General features: G+C 42.0%; 4 protein-coding genes and 1 long non-coding RNA gene across 8 annotated transcripts in view; 3 read left to right on the top strand and 2 right to left on the bottom strand.

The window, feature by feature from the left end:
• Window positions 1-121, top strand: part of LOC111459141 (ethylene-responsive transcription factor ERF106-like) — a 1029-nt gene extending 908 nt beyond the window's left edge. The window contains exon 2 of one of the 2 annotated variants that reach the window (XM_023101910.1): window positions 9-121. The gene's annotated coding sequence lies outside the window, so the exon portion shown is untranslated. Of the gene's footprint in view, window positions 1-4 lie in introns of both variants that reach the window. The other variant, XM_023101909.1, reaches the window with a different exon arrangement.
• A 2665-nt stretch (window positions 122-2786) lies between these two features.
• On the top strand, window positions 2787-3561 carry LOC111459524 (F-box protein At5g07610-like). Its single transcript, XM_023102472.1, has one exon. The coding sequence runs from the start codon at window positions 2907-2909 to the stop codon at window positions 3408-3410; it is 504 nt and encodes a 167-aa protein (XP_022958240.1). The 5' UTR covers window positions 2787-2906; the 3' UTR covers window positions 3411-3561.
• A 2341-nt stretch (window positions 3562-5902) lies between these two features.
• Window positions 5903-9310, bottom strand: LOC111459726. Its single transcript, XM_023102752.1, has 9 exons — window positions 8578-9310; window positions 8366-8478; window positions 8104-8251; window positions 7883-8005; window positions 7511-7830; window positions 7305-7405; window positions 6583-6757; window positions 6434-6503; window positions 5903-6231 (listed from the first exon to the last, which is right to left on the bottom strand). The coding sequence occupies exons 1-9, from the start codon at window positions 9308-9310 to the stop codon at window positions 5903-5905; spliced, it is 2112 nt and encodes a 703-aa protein (XP_022958520.1).
• A 258-nt stretch (window positions 9311-9568) lies between these two features.
• LOC111459523 lies at window positions 9569-12046 on the bottom strand. 3 transcript variants are annotated; one of them, XM_023102469.1, is made up of 2 exons: window positions 11904-12046; window positions 9569-10698 (listed from the first exon to the last, which is right to left on the bottom strand). In XM_023102469.1, the coding sequence occupies exon 2, from the start codon at window positions 10195-10197 to the stop codon at window positions 9583-9585; it is 615 nt and encodes a 204-aa protein (XP_022958237.1). In that variant the 5' UTR covers window positions 10198-10698; window positions 11904-12046; the 3' UTR covers window positions 9569-9582. The 3 variants fall into 2 exon arrangements, with proteins under 3 accessions (XP_022958237.1, XP_022958239.1, XP_022958238.1); XM_023102470.1 differs by lacking the exon at window positions 11904-12046 and adding an exon at window positions 11386-11404.
• Window positions 12047-15260: 3214 nt separating this feature from the next.
• LOC111459526 overlaps window positions 15261-16240 on the top strand; it is a 4019-nt gene continuing 3039 nt past the window's right edge. The window contains exon 1 of the long non-coding RNA XR_002713307.1: window positions 15261-16211. This is a non-coding gene — a long non-coding RNA (uncharacterized LOC111459526). The remainder of the gene's footprint in view (window positions 16212-16240) is intronic.

The following is a 16240-nucleotide window of genomic DNA, read 5'->3' as shown; positions in this document are numbered from 1 at the left end:
AAAAAAAAAAAAAAAAAAAAAAAAATTACTGTCAAATCCCCCAAATTGGAGCCTGTCATGTATATTTTTAAGCATATAGATAAATATAGTTGGTTAAAATATTAAATTATAAATTTAATTAGATAGGCTTAGTTTTAATTTTAAAATTTTCAATTTCAATTTAGTATTAGAATATATATTTTTAACTAGAAAAATAAGTAAATTAGATGTTTAAATTCCGGCTCAAGTAAAAAAATTTCAAACAATCGAAATAAATAAAATAAAACAAACTTATTATTATGTAAATAAAAATATTTGTATAATTTCATTAAATTATAAATAAAATTGAAGCTAGAGATATATTGAGCAATAAAATATCTGAACCATGACAATCTTGATTTTGATGGATATTTTCTCCCATCATAATAATAATTTATTTATTTAATTTTATGAGTTTTTTTTTTTATTTAAAAAATATCTTTTAATATAGACGTATCCATTTTGATTGAGATTGACTCTTTAAAACTGATTAAGAGTGCTCCGCCGATCCTTCCGATTCTCATCTCAAAATGCTCCGCCGAAAACCACCAAAAATCATCACCCGGTCCACCACCGCCGCCGCCAAATCACTCGTCGATAACGACGATCTCTTACTCGTGATCTTTCTCCGCTTACCCATCAGATCACTTCTACGATTCAAATCCGTCTCAAAACGATGGCTCTCCCTAATTTTCGATCTCAATTTCTGTTGTTGGATGAAAGTGTCCCATGTTGGTTTATAATCTAAGAATACACTCTCCATGGTATGAGCCCTTTTGGGAAGCCCAAAGTAAAACCACTAGAGCTTATGCTCAAAGTGGACAATATCATACCATTGTGGAGAGTCGTGTTCGTCTAACATCTGTCATCGTCGATCCGCTTTTCAGTCACTCACTCCTCCTTCAGTTATCTTGTTCTTGGGCAGATCATACGAGAAGAATGTTTATTACGTATACAATCCAACGACGAAGCAGTACAAAAAGCTTCCCATGCTTCAGATAATAAAAAAACAGAGTAACCCTTGATCTTAATTTAGCATACGATCCTTTACGATCACCAAATTACGAAGTCGTTTGCTTTCGAGTTGTGGATTCCACAAACTACGAAATCAAGATTTACTCGTCTGATTCTGGGTTCTGGAGGACCTGCTGCGAGGGTTCATTCGCCAGATCGATTCATCAAGGAAATCGACCGTGGAGTGTATTGGAATGGAGCTGTTCATTGGGTGCGGTATTGTGGAAAGGGAATATACTTCGATTTGAGCGAAGAGAAACTCCATGAATTTCCAGTACCTGAAGCTTCCAATGATCGGGGACACAAAATTGTGAAGTATTTTGGAGGTTGCTGTGGGCATCTTTATTGGGTTGAAGGTGTTGAACTTGAACCTATGGAATTGATTGTGTACGAGATGGAAGATGATCATTGTGGGTGGTTTGTGAAGTATAGGGTTGATCTTAAATGGGTGTGGAGTTGGTACCAAAATCCGGGTTCGGGTGGAATGGAGGCGTTGTACTCCAAGTTCACAGTGCTCGCCATTGTTGATCTGAGCGAGGTGGGTGAGGAGGAGGCATGTGTTGTTTTTCTGTGTCGAAATATCTTCAGAGTGAATGCCAAGAGTGGGAGCTTTGAAATGGATGGGTTCATAAATATTGGACGAACTTCGAACACTCCCCACGGGTTTCGAACAATTGAGGCCCTTTTGTACATTGAAAGTCTTGCCTGTGTTTAGTTGGGTGTTCGTCTCCATCCCACCAGTTACTATGGAACCAGTTGATGTATCTTTTAAGCCTAGTTTATGCTTGTAACTCATTTAATGGTAAATAAAAGGAGGATAAATTACTGTTTCTAAGTCTTTTCACTTTAAAAAAAAAAAAAAAATGGTCATTATGCATTGTGTCACTTACAAGGTGGCGACCATTAAGTCGCGTCCATTTAGCCACGTAAGGATCGAGACAAACATGTGACATGATGTGACAGAAGAGGATGGTGCATCATCCAACGTACCAAGAAGAGTAAACATTATAGGCAAACTAAGACATAAACAAGTCAGGGCTTTAATATATTAAATTTCGTCATGCAACTCTGGAGTTAAGTCTATTTGCATGAATGATGAAAGCTCACATACTTGTTCAACGGGCCAACAAGCTGTTTACTCAAAGGCCAAACCATAAGACTAATCGAAAACCACAAGGGATGGCAGAAAATGAACAGTTGATCATGAGTATTGAAGAAAACTTACTGGTTGAATCGAAAACCACAGGGGATGGCAGAAAATGAACAGTTGATCATGAGTATTGAAGAAAACTTACTGGTTGAATCGAAAACCACAGGGGATGGCAGAAAATGAACAGTTGATCATGAGTATTGAAGAAAACTTACTGGTTGAATCGAAAACCACAGGGGATGGCAGAAAATGAACAGTTCATCGTGAGTATTGAAGGAAACTTACTCGTTGAAGGCTCAGCAAGTGGCCTGAGTATCGTACACAGCCCCCACAAGCTGCTGCAAGCATCTTTTTCCAGTGGGGGTGGGGTCAAGCCTTGTCCTTCCCGAACTGTCTCCTTCTCAGCACCGTCAATCCACTCCCAAAATCTCTTGCCCCTGCTCCTTCAGCTTTAAACAAGAAAAGCAGAAGGGTTACCCACAATTTTCTCCTTTTGAAGAGAAAAGAACGGAGGGAAAAAACGTGGCCATTATATGCATTGTTCCATAAAACAACAGAGGGAAGTTCGAAGCTTACTTAGTCGAGAAGGAAGTTGGAAACTTACTTAATGAGGATCGAAAGGGTGGTCTCATAGCTTCCTCTGCCATCTTCATCCAATCCCCAGCAATCATCTCGTCAAACTCCAGAACTTTCCTGCCCAGATCCTTCCGATTCTCATCTCAAAATGCTCCGCCCCGATGCACTCAGAATCAAAACTCAGTTCTCCTCCTCCTCCGCCGCCGAATCACTCGCCAATAACGACGATCTTTTAGTCGAGATCCTTGTCCGCTTACCCATCCCATCACTTCTACGATTCAAATCCGTTTCAAAACGTTGGTTCTCCCTAATTTCCGATCCCGATTTCTCTCACCGTCGAATCACTTTCTATCCGCCCACTCCTTCAGGCATCTTCTTGTCCCGTCCTTACACGTTTTCTGTTTCCCCCGGATTTGATTTCGTCGTTCTGCGCCCAAATCCGCCTCAGGTGCCGTTTGAATCTCTTGAACCTTCTGTGCCGAAGCGTAGAATTGAAATCCTGCAATCCTGTAACGGCTTGTTGTTGCGTTGCAGCAACGGCAGATCGTATCGGAAGAACACTTATTATGTTTACAATCCAACGACGAAGCAATACACAACGTTCCCAAGGCTTCAGATGTCCAAAACACAAAGTAGTAACCATTGGCCCTAGTTTAGCATACGATCCAATACGATCATCAAATTACAAAGTCGTTTGCGTTCGAAGATTAGATTCCGAAAACTTCCAAATCAAGATTTACTCGCATGATTCTGGCTCCTGGAGGTCCTGGTGCAAGGTTGCGTTCCCATTTTCATTCAGCTTTCAATACGAACCTGGAGTGTATTGGAACGGAGCGGTTCATTGGCTAACCGGTTGGGGAAACATCGTTTACTTGGATATGAGCGAAGAGAAACACCATGAAATGCCAGTACCTTGTGCTTCCAATATAGAAGAGTACCTTGGAAACTGTTGCGAGCATCTTTATTGGATTGGTAGGGTTGATCAAGATGTGGAATTGATTGTGTTCGAGATGGAAGATGATCGTTGCGGGTGGTTTGTGAAGTATAGGGTTGATCTTCAATGTGTGTCTAGTTTGTTCTCAGATCTGGGTTATGCTGAAATACCGGCGTGGTACCCCAAGTTCAGGGTGATCGCCATTGTTGATCAGAGCGAGGTGGGGGAGGGGCCGTAAGTTGTTTTTCTGATTGGCGAGACTGCCGTACGAGTGGATGCGAACAGCGGGAGGTTTGAAAGGTTGGTGTCCATTGTAAAAAATAGACGATCCGCCCAAAATCAAGGGTGGGGTCAAATAATTCGTGCCCATTTCTACATTCAAAGTCTTGCATGTGTTTAGTTCAAATTAATATCTTAAAGATTTTACATTTATTTTATGTCCGATAAATTTGTTGATATCCAGTGTAACGGCACAAAAGTTGAACGTTAAAAGTTAAGAGCCTATGAGATACTAAAAGAGAGATCTTGAAAGATAAAATTAAAAGTTTAGCAGCCTATTAGATACCAAAGGAGAGAGATCTTGAAAGATAGAGTGTAGCAAACAATGAGATAGTAATCAACAATAGCATAAATCCGGTGACTCAAAGGAGTAATTCAAACATTAGAAAGCATAGAAATATACATTAAGAATTTAAAATGCATAGCCGGTTAGTAAATGCGTCTGTACAAATGATTATAAATAATTTCAATATTAGAATATAAAATAGAGACAATGACTCAAATCTAATGGTTCTTTTGCAACGACACAACTCCTGCACTGTCACGACCCAAAATAAATAACCTCAAGTCGTGACTAACAATGACTATGACGTGTAGTGTGTACGCGAGAAAATCAAAGAAAACATTATTAAAAAAAAAACGTATTGTTTATTTCGCAAGGAAAGCGTTTCGATAAAAAAAGGATTTATGTGACTAGTTATAGACAAGGAAAGAAACATGAAAGACAAAGTGTACTATTCAGTAAAACTAGACTGACGCCCCGAGACACGCTTCCTCTGTGACAACCCACATCGATCAACGCGCCCTCTCTTGACCCGACGCCTCACGTACCTGAAAAAGAAAAGTATAGCGAGAATGAGTATAAAATTATACTCAGTAAGCCACCTACTTGTAGGCTCTCGTCGCACCCTAAACTTAACAAACAACCACGAACTTTCCTTTTGCTCTAGAACATTTGGTTATGGTCTTATCTCATTAGGGCTTCCCCCTTCGGGCTTCTTTGGTTCATAGTCTGTCTATTTATACCCCTAGAGTTCCTTTTATGCTAACCTGTATTGGACTAGTGGCTTGCAAGTGGCTACCTCGGCATGGGTATGAGATTACCTGGTGTCTTGCCTAGGAAGTGAGCTGCAACCCCCTAGTCCCCATGGTAATCCCCTGTATTTGGGAGGGCTACCTCCCCTATTCCATCTAGCTAAACGGTCAATTACGACGTGGGTATCTCGTTCCCCATACTAAACGGCTATCGAGCAGTCGAGTCCTGATCAGGAACCAGCTGGTCCCCCACGAAGCTCTAACACCATCCACACACAAGTAGCCTAAGGGTACTCTAGAGGTGGTTCGTATGCCGTGATGGTATGTTAGACTACTAGGGAAATGTTAAGTCTATTCCTCGGTAACTTGTCGTTCTAAACACAAATCCCGAGACTTTATTATACTTGTGGGTCTGAAAATTAACTGAATATGCAACTACTATCATCCAACATCATCATACAAAATTCATGCAAAATAAACATACATGCTCAACGGGGCGATAACATCCATCAACTTCGGAGCGCAGATTTCACAAATTCCCATCCTCTTTTCAGCATGAAATATACATATTCATAATGAGCGGAAACTTACAGTATAATAGCAGTACTCAGGTAATTCTCATAATAATTCACACCATACATCTTACTTTTAATAATCAATTACCTACGATCAATAACGGAAAGCAATGACCTAAGATAATTAAACTATCATGCATGCATTCCAAACGACTCCTACAAGTATTACTTCCTAAAATTCTGTGTGGTGACTTACTTGGATGATGTGTGCCCTAACGTAGCGTTTCCACACAATTGGTGTAAGGTAGTGATTTTTCCTCAATTAGATGTTATTTCATATAAAATGGAGTTAGGATTGGAATTGGGAGGAAAATAGGAAAATCAAAAGTCGAATGGGTCGAAAATGGGCTTACACGCGCTTCCACGCACCAGCCACGCGCCGGGCCCAAGATTTTCTACCATCGCAGGTCGTCGGTTTGATTCGGAAATAGTGGTTTGAGTGGATCGCGAGTCGTCGGTTTGGTTTGTTTTGCTGCACGGGTAATGGGTTAGCCGAGAGACGCGGGTCGGTTGCGTTGCCGAGTACGCGTGTCGCAGGAAGGTTGAAGCCGCGTTTTCCCAGGCGGCGTTCGACGCGTGTCCAAAGGTGGTTGGTGCACGTGGTCCTCTAGCCGGTTGACACGTGGCACGCTGTCGACTTCTCTCTCCTTCTAGCATAAAACAAGATTTTCGATTAGTTTTCCAATGTTCTTCTCATTTTTCTATCTCTCGATTCTTAATCCAAATCGTAATGACTTCTTCAACAATGTTTTAGATCATACTTCAACCTACGTGCCAATATTTTTTTCTTGATTTTTACTTAATCATACGACGAGTTATGAGCGTCAAAAAGAGATCCAGTAACATCCTTACCGTTCTTGGAAAGATTCTCAGATCTCGACGCTTCGTCCGATTTCCTCACAAAATCAATGGCGGATCTTCCCTAGATGAAGGTAGTAAACTTTAACACTCTATTCCCAAACAACGATCTCAGATTTGAAGAGTATCGTTCGAGATCTTACCTTGTGAGTTTTCTTTCGTATCTTGATTAAAGAGGAGGAAATCTCAACAACACGAGTCTTTCTTCTCTCCAAGAAGAACTCCAGAGTGTAGGTCTTAGTAGAGAATGAATTTCGTCGGTGATTCTCCGATAAAGACTCCGGCGATTCACTTTTCTCTCTCAAACTTTCTCTCAACCTTCTTTCTCACACTTCTCTCTTTTGCAAGTATGCTGTGGAGATCAAGACCCCTATAATGAGCTGAGGGGTAAAATGCCCATTTTGCCCCTTGGACTTTTGACAGATTTTTTTTCTCTTTTTTATAGCATTACAAACTCTCCCCTCCTTAGAAACTTTCGTCCCCGAAAGTTGGTATCTCTTGGAAGAGTTTGGGATAGGCTCTCCTTACATCATCTTCTTGTTCCCAGGTTGCCTCCTCGTGTCGATGGCTACCCCATGCGACTTTCACCAAGGGGATAACTTTGTTGTGCAGTCGCCTAGTGTCTCGAGCCAGAATTTTGCTGGGTCTTTCCTCGTAGGACAGATCTTCCCGAAGAGGAAGGGTTTCGTGTTCAATCACATGAGTAGGGTCTGGGGTGTACTTTCGTAGCATAGACACGTGGAACACGTTGTGAACAGCGGCAAGGTTTGGTGGTAGAGCAATTTTATAAGCCACGACCCCAACTCTCTCTAGAATCTCAAAAGGGCCTATAAACCTTGGGCTTAACTTTCCCTTCTTTCCAAACCTCATCACCCCTCTCATAGGGGCTACCTTCAAGAACACATGGTCACCCACCTTGAACTCGAGGTCCCTTCTACGCAAATTTGTGTAGCTCTTCTGTTGGCTCTGTGCAGTGAGGATTCTTTACTTAATTTTCTGCACCGTTGCATTGGTGACCTGAACCAACTCTGGTCCCAGTAGTTGCTGTGTGCCTACTTCTTCCCAAAATACCAGTGTTCGACACCTACGTCCATACGCTGCCTCAAAAAGGGTCATCTGGATGGTCACTTGATAACTATTATTGTAAGCAAACTCTATCAGTGGCAGATGTTCGTCCCAGCACCCAGCGAAATCCACGACACAGGCTCGCACCCAGCGAAATGCTCTACTAAACCTTAGCCGAGTCCCCAATGCTTTTTGGAGGCTTTTCCAAAACTGAGAGGTGAACCTGGTGTCCCGATCAGATACTATAGACACCGATACGCCATGCAAGTGTACTATCTCTCTAATATGCAATTGAGCCCACTGATCCACACGATAAGTGTTTTTGCCTGGGATGAAGTGGGCCATTTTGGTAAACCTGTCAACATCTACCCAAATTACGTTGAAGCTCTGCTTCGTTTTGGGCAAGCCCGAGATAAAATCCATGCAAACTACTTCCCATTTCCACTGAGGGACCTTTAAGGGTTGTAGCAATCCTGCTGGGCGCTATCTCGGGGCCTTCACCTGCTCACAGGTCAAGCATTGGCTTAAGAAATCTGCTATCTCCTTCTTCATCTTTGGTCACCAATAACATCCCTTAAGATCCTGATACATCTTTGTACTTCCAAGGTGGAACGTGTAAGATGTATCGTGAGCTTCCGTCATAATATCCTTCAGAATTTTCTTGTCACGGGGAACACACAGGCGGTTTTTCCACAGCAGGCCCCCGTCTGAAGAGATTAAGTACCCCACTGGTCTTTCTGTCTTTGTCTGATTCCACAGTTTTTCAAGGTGTTCATCACACCTCTAAGCGTCAATAATTTGTTTTCGCAAGGTCGGTTGAATGGTCATTTGTGTTATCTGAGCAGTACTACCTCTAATTACAACATCGATTCCAGCCCTTTTCATCTCATCCTGTATTCTTTCTTGCTTAGTGATCATCGCGGATGTGTGAACTGCCTTCCTGCTCAATGCATTCGCCACGATATTGACCTTGCCTGGATGATACAGGATCTCGATGTCATAATCCTTAACCAGTTCCAACCATCTCCTCTATCTCATGTTAAGCTCCTTCTACGTAAATAGGTACTTGAGACTCTTGTGATCAGTGAATACTTGGATTTTCTCTCCATACAGATAATGTCGCCACATTTTCAGTGCAAACACCACTACTGCTAACTCGAGTTCATGCGTGGGATAATTTCGTTCATAATCCTTCAGTTGTCTAGAAGCGCAAGCTATCACTTTACCCTTTTGCATGAGCACGCATCCTAGACCTTTTCCAGATGTGTCGCTGTACACCACTAGATTCCTTGAACCATCTGGAACTGTGAGGACTGGTGCTGTCACCAACCTCTCCTTGAGTTCCTGAAAGCTCGGTTCGCAAGCTGATGTCCACACAAAGGGTTTGCCCTTCTTAGTTAACTGAGTTAGCACCGAAGATATTTTGGAGAAATCCTGGACAAACCTTCTGTAATAACCAACTAGTCCTAGAAAACTCCGTACTTCAGTGACTGTGGTCGGTCTTGGCCACTTCATCACTGCCTCTATCTTAGCTGGGTCCACTGTGATTCCTCTGCTTGACACCACATGACCCAAAAACGCTACCTCAGACAGCCAAAACTCACACTTGGAAAACTTGGCGTATAGTCGCTGTGTTCTCAGTACGGTCAGAACTTTTCTCAAATGACCTTCGTGCTCTGCTTCTGACTTAGAGTACACCAAAATGTCATCAATAAACACTATAACAAAAGTGTCTAAGAATTCCTTAAACACCCTGTTCATTAGCTCCATGAAGACGGCTGGTGCATTGATAAGTCCAAAGGACATGACAAGGAATTCATAATGTCCATAGTGACTTCTGAAAGCTGTTTTGTGTATATCTTATTCTCTTATTCTCAATTGATGATATCCTGACCTCAAGTCAATTTTGGAGAATACCGTTGCTCCCTGCAATTGATCAAACAAGTCGTCGATCCTCGGGAGGGGTACTTATTCTTTATGATGAAATTATTCAGTTCTCTATAGTCTATACACATGCGCAAGGATTCATCCTTCTTCTTGACAAATAGAATAGGGGCTCCCCAGGGTGATACACTGGGTCATATGAAACCCTTATCCAATAGCTCCTGTAACTGTTCCTCCAATTCCCTGAGTTCTGCACGTGCCATTCTGTAGGGTGCCTTAGAGATCGGCGCAGTTCCTAATTCTAGGTTGATCCCGAAGTCAACTTCCCTAACAGGGGGCAAACTTGGCAAATCTTTAGGAAAAACATCAGTGAATTCCCTGACAATGTGTACTGATGAGACTGTCTGTTCATTACTACAGTCTAGGGTCACACTGACTAAAAATGCGCTTGCACCACCGCAGATCATCTTTCTAGCCTTTAGTGCAGTTACGACGCTTAGAGTTCTTTTGGAAGTGGCTCCCTCATATGTAAAACTATCCCCTGACGAGAGTCTGAGAGTAACTATTTGAGTTTCACAATCTATTAGAGCATGATTCTCGCCTAGCCAATCCATACCCAAAATGACATTGAAGTCTTGCATGCTTAGTACTATTAACACAGCTTTTATGACACGTCCCGACACTATCACATTACCCCCCTTAACTCTATGAGTAGCCATTAATAACTCGTGAGCAGGGGTGGATACTGATAGAATGGTCTCTAAAGGTTCTTTTTCTAGGTGCGCTAAGTCAACGAATTTCTCAGACATAAACGAGTGTGTAGAATCTTAATCAAATAGTACAAAAGCCATACGGCCAAAGACGGTTAGTGTACCTATAACGACTACGTCAGGTGCGTCGGCCTGCCTGCCTGTGGTTGCATGGGCTATAGCTCACTCCTGCTGTTGAGCACCCCAGCCCCTTTGATTCCTTATTGCAGGTCGGTTAGTGTTAACATCTCTCTTTTGAGGACAGTTTGCTGCAAAGTGTCCCATTTGGCCACATTTATAACATACATTAGTATCCAGGCGACATTCTCCCAGGTGAGGGCGCTGACACTTTGGACATTCATTTCTGTTCTGTACTGAGGCTCTTTCGCGATTGGCAATGCCACCACGAGGTGGTCTACCAATCCTAGGATAGTTCCGATTTATCTGTTTCCCCTGAACTGCGGTATGGGATTTCTGGGCTGACCCTGACTGTAATTTGTCAGTATGAGGCGCATCAATGAGGGTCGCCATTTTAAGGGCTTCTGTATAATCTGTAGATGCCTGATAATAAGGCAACCCTAATCCTCAGCCCAACGATCCAAGCTTTTGTTGAAGCAAAAACCCTTGAATCAAAGTAATTAACACATCCTTATACGAAATTTGGATCAACCAAGAGATAAGGCTAGAATTAGATTACCTTTTACAATCGAAGATCTAAAAGCAAGATTTGGAAATTTTGTTCTAAATTGAGTCACTCCACAATCTAACTTGATCAAGGCTTGATTGAATGGCTCGGGTGCAATTCTACCACAAGAATTGCTTGAAACTTAGAAATGGCAAATATGATGCTCGGATTTCTAAGGAAAACGTCTCAATTTGAGATCTGAATTACATTTATTCACGAATCTGATTTTTACATAATATATTGTGGGTATTTATAGTCTTCCGACAAAAGACGTTTGTGGCCGAGATTCAATCCCGATCCCCTTTTAATCTTCATAAAAGACGAAGTCAATTTTGACCATTTGACCATTGCAGAATGAAAACAAAAAAACAATAAAATCTTTCAATAAATGTTGATGTGCTTGAATGGCTTGCAATAGGTTCGAAATCAATTGAGCTCTCTGCGCGTAGGTTCGAATTTTGTTGTTGACATTTTTGAATTGACATTTTTTTTAATCTTCTTGGCATCGACATTTTGAATCTTCTTAGCAATAGGTCCATTTGGAACACCGTGATTCTTATCACCTGAGAGGCCACGTAACCTCTATTTCTCCTTTAGACCGGCTTGAATCTTCTTGGCATTGACATTTTTTGAATCTTTTTGGCAATAGGTCCATTTGGAACACCGTGATTCTTATCATCTGAGAGGCCACGTTAATGTTCTCCCTTAGACCGGCGATAAAGCGTTCAACCTTAAGCTCTTCCGTACCGGCTTGAATCTTCTTGGCATTGACATTTTTTTAATCTTTTTGGCAATAGGTCCATTTGGAACACCGTGATTCTTATCACCTGAGAGGCCACGTTAATGTTCTCCCTTAGACCGGCGATAAAGCGTTCAACCTTAAGCTCTTCCGTACTGACATATATAAGAGAATCTTGCCAATCTGTTGAATTCCAAATCATAATCCTCCACAGATAGGTCGTAGGTTCGAATTCTGTTGTTGACATTTCTTAATCGAAATTTTTTTCGAATCTTCTTGGCATCGACATTTTTTTAATCTTCTTGGCAATAGGTCTATTTAGAACACCGTGATTCTTATCACCTGAGAGGCCACGTAACCTCTAATGTTCTCCCTTAGACCGGCGATAAATCGTTCAACCTTAAGCTCTTCCATACTGACATATATAAGAGAATCTTGCCAATCTGTTGAATTCTAGATCATAATCCTCCACAGATAGGTCACCCTATTTGAGTTCATGAAATGCTGCCTGCAGCTTCATACTAGCAGCGACTGGATAGTATTTGCAGAGGTAAGCCTCTTTGAACTAACACCAAGAAATAGGCTCCCCAAGCGGTGCAATCATTTTTTGAGCACCCTTCCACCAGAGATGAGCCTCTCCTTTCAACATATACGTTCCGCAATGTACTTGATATTCCAGCGGACAGTTCATGTAAAAGAAGGCTGTTTCCATAGCCTAAAGCCAATGTTCTGCTGCAATGGGATCTATTTTGCCACCTTCAAAAGAAGACGGATTTTGTGGAAGTCTCTAAGATAACGAGCCTCCACAGTCATAGTCCCAGAGTCTCTGGTCCCTAGCAATGCTGTCTGTTGTAATGTTGTATGTTGCAGCGTTGCCTGTTGTAATGTTGTATGTTGCAGCGTTGCCTGTTGTATTGCCTGTTGCATTGTAGCCTAGTTAGTGACCAGTGTTTGCATCATTTGAGTCATTTGAGCCTGATTTTCCATAGGGGTTAACATAAATGTCTGTACTACATCTGTAGTGAGGTTAGTTGTTGGCGCTAGGTGGAACCTCTACATTATTGGTGGGCACTGGTGGGACCGCTTCAGGAGGAGCAGTAGAGTCTGCGTTAGGTAATTATTGAGTCACTGCTTTCTTTTGACTCATTCCTGACCTTGGTGCTCGTGGGATAGGACACTCAAACCATTGGGGCATTTCATCAACCTCCTCTTGAGGTTCAGGTACATGTTGTTCCGCCTTAGGTGACGGGACATCAGTGTCCTAAGTAACTCTTCTTCTTCCACTTCTAGGTCCAGGCCCGAGATAGGTTCTACACCTCTTTGGTGCCATTTAGCTACCACAATAGAAAATTTTCGGTTACAATTCATTCAAGGTTCAACCTTTAGGAAATGTGCAGCACAACACAAGAGAACAGTCACGAAAAATTCTCTACTTAACATCTTAACTCTTAATTTCGCAATTCAAATTCGTGAGACTGTCTGGTCGCGAGTGACACGTGATTGATGGACGTGTCACAAAGGATACGACTCTCTAACATAAATGTCTACAAGACCTATGTCCTGGTGCTTTGATACTAAATTTGTCACGATCCAAAATAAATAACCTCAAATCATGATAACAATGACCATGACGTGTAGTGTGTAAGTGAGAAATTCAAGGAAAACATTATTTAAAAAAAAAACGTATTGTTTATTTTGCAAGGAAAGCGTTTCGATACAAAAAGGATTTATGTGACTATGACTAGTTATAGACAAGGAAAGAAACATGAAAGACAAATTGTACTATTCAGTAAAACTAGACTCACGCCCTGGGACACGCTTTCTCTGTGACAATCCAGATCGATCAACGCGCCCTCTCTTAACCCGACACCTCACGTACCTGAAAAAGAAAGATATAGCGAGAATAAGTATAAAATTATACTCAGTAAGTCACCTACTTGTAGGCTCTCGTCGCACCCTAAACTTAACAAACAACCACGGACTTTCCTTTGGCTCTAGAACATTTGGTTCTAGTCTTAGCTCATTAGGGCTTCCCCCTTGGGACTTGTCCCTTCGGGCTTCTTTGGTTCATAGTCTTCTATTTATACCCCTAGAGTTCATTTTATGCTAACCTGTATTGGACTGGTGGCTTACGAGTGGCTACCTCGGCATAGGTATGAGATTACCTGGTGTCTTGCCTAGGAAGTGAGCTGCAATCCCCTAGTCCCATGGTAATCCCCCTGTATTTCGGAGGGCTAACTCCCCTATTCCATCCAGCTAAACGGTCAATTACGACGTGGGTATCCCGTTTTCCATACTAAACAGCTATCGAGCAGTCGAGTCCTAATCAGAAACCCACTGGTCCCCCACGAAGCTATAACACCATCCACATACAAGTAGCCTAAGGATACTCTAGAGGTGGTTCGTATGCCGTGATGGTCTGTTAGACTACTAGGGAAAGGTTAAGTCTATTCCTTGGTGACTTGTCGTTCTAACTACAAATCCCTAGACTTTATTATACCTGTGGGTCACGGAAATTAACTGAATAGGCAACTACTGTCATCCAACATCACCATACAAAATTCATGCAAAATAAATATACATGCTCAATGGGGCGATAACATCCATCAACTCCTGAGCGCAGATTTCACAAATTCCCATCCTCCTTTCAGCATGAAATATACATATTCATAATGAGCGAAAACTTACAGCATAACAACAGGACTCAGGTAATTCTCATAATAATTCACACCATACATCTTACTTTTAATAATCAATTACCTACGATCAATCACAGAAAGCTATGACCTAAGATAATTAAACTAGCATGCATGCATCCCAAGCGACTCCTACAAGTATTACTTTTTAAAATTCTGTGTGGTGACTTACCTGGATGATACGTGCCCTAACGCAGCGTTTCTATACAATTGGCATATCAAAAGGTAGTGATTTTTCCTCAATTAGGTGCTATTTCATATAAAATGGAGTTAGGATTGAAATCGGGAGGAAAATAGAAGTCGAACGGGTCGAAAATGGGCTTACACGCGCCAGCCACGCGTCGGGGTGCAATCACTCGCAGGTTCCACGCGTGAGTGTCATGCGCCCAAGATTTTCTGCAGTCGCGGGTCATCGGTTCGGTTTGGAAACAGTGGTTCGGTGGATCGCGGGTCGTCAGTTTGGTTCGTTTCACCGCGCGGGTACCGGGTCAGTCGAGGGACGCGGGTCGGGTTGCGTTGTTGGGGACACGTGTCGTAGGAAGGCTGGAGCTACGTTTTTCGAGGCAGCGTTCGACGCATGTCTGGAGGTGGTTGGTGCACGTGGTCCTCTAGCCGGTTGACACGTGGCACACTGTCGGCTTCTCTCTCCTCCTAGCATAAAACAAGATTTTCGATTAGTTTTCCGACATTCTTCTCATTTTTCTATCTCTCGATTCTTAATCCAAAACGTAATGACTTCTTCAACAAAGTTTTAGATCATACATCAACATACGTGCCAATATTTTTTTCTTGATTTTTACTTAATCATATGACGAGTTATGAGCGTCAGAAAGAGGTCCGGTAACATCCTTACCGTTCTTGGAAAGATTCTCATATCTCGACGTTTCGTCCGATTTCCTCAGAAAATCAGTGGCGGATCTTCCCTAGATGAAGGAAGTAAACTTAAACACTCTATTCCCAAACAAAGATCTCATATCTGAAGAGTATCGTTTGAGATCTTACCTTACGGGTTTTCTTTCGGATCTTGACGAAAGAGGAGGAAATCTCAACAACACGAGTCTTTCTTCTCTCTCCAACAAGAACTACAGAGGGTAGGGTCTTAGTAGGGAATGAATTTCGTCGGTGATTCTCAGACGAAGACTCCGGCGTTTCACTTTTCTCTCTAAACTTTCTCTCAACCTTCTTTCTCACACTTCTCTCTTTTGCAGGTATTCTGTGGAGAACCCTCAAGACCCGTATAATGTGCTGAGGGGTAAAATGCCCATTTTGCCCCTTGGACCTTGATAGACTTTTTTTTTTCTTTTTTTTATAGCATTACATGCACACTCTTGTCATCAACCATTCATCCACAACTCATTTGAAAAACAAAGAGTAGCAAAAGTGAGTATAAAAAATATTCAATATGCAACCTACTTGTAGGCTCTCGTTGAAGCGTCTCGTATTCCGTGTTTACTTAAGGCTATGTGTTTAATTAGATTCCAAGAGTCAGCCAATTCCATGACATTGTGTTCAATATAGCCCTATGACTCTTATAATCATCTACTCTACTTATATTTTAAGGATGTATGTCACTCATCTTAGTTAAGTTGGATTTTAGGGTGCATTAGCTCGTTGTCTCTACTTTCCAAGGTCCATCTAGTCATCGTGTTTTCTGCGCATAGTTCAAGGTGCTCTTACCTATCTTGGGCTCTAGGATGGATCTAGCATGTATGGGGGGTCGTTGCTCTCTATAAGTAACCTCTCAAGTCTCTTTGTAACTCCACATGTGCCTACTATTGAGCGCTAGTTGGAAGCTCCCATAATGTCACCCAACAAGCTTCCTATTCCCACGTTCTTCCAAGCTGGAATAACGCAAGACATGCTCCCCACTTAGCACAACAAAACCTCCTCCGGCAGTGGGTGACATGTAATCTTATAATACCAAGTAGACTCTAATCCATCGAGGTAAGTTCATGTAATGCTCAAAAAAAAAAAAAAAAAAAG

Source organism: Cucurbita moschata, unplaced genomic scaffold (assembly GCF_002738365.1).
Source record: "Cucurbita moschata cultivar Rifu unplaced genomic scaffold, Cmos_1.0 Cmo_Scf00022, whole genome shotgun sequence".
In the NCBI taxonomy this organism is placed as follows: domain Eukaryota; kingdom Viridiplantae; phylum Streptophyta; class Magnoliopsida; order Cucurbitales; family Cucurbitaceae; genus Cucurbita; species Cucurbita moschata.
This window is presented reverse-complemented; position numbering and strand designations above follow the sequence as displayed.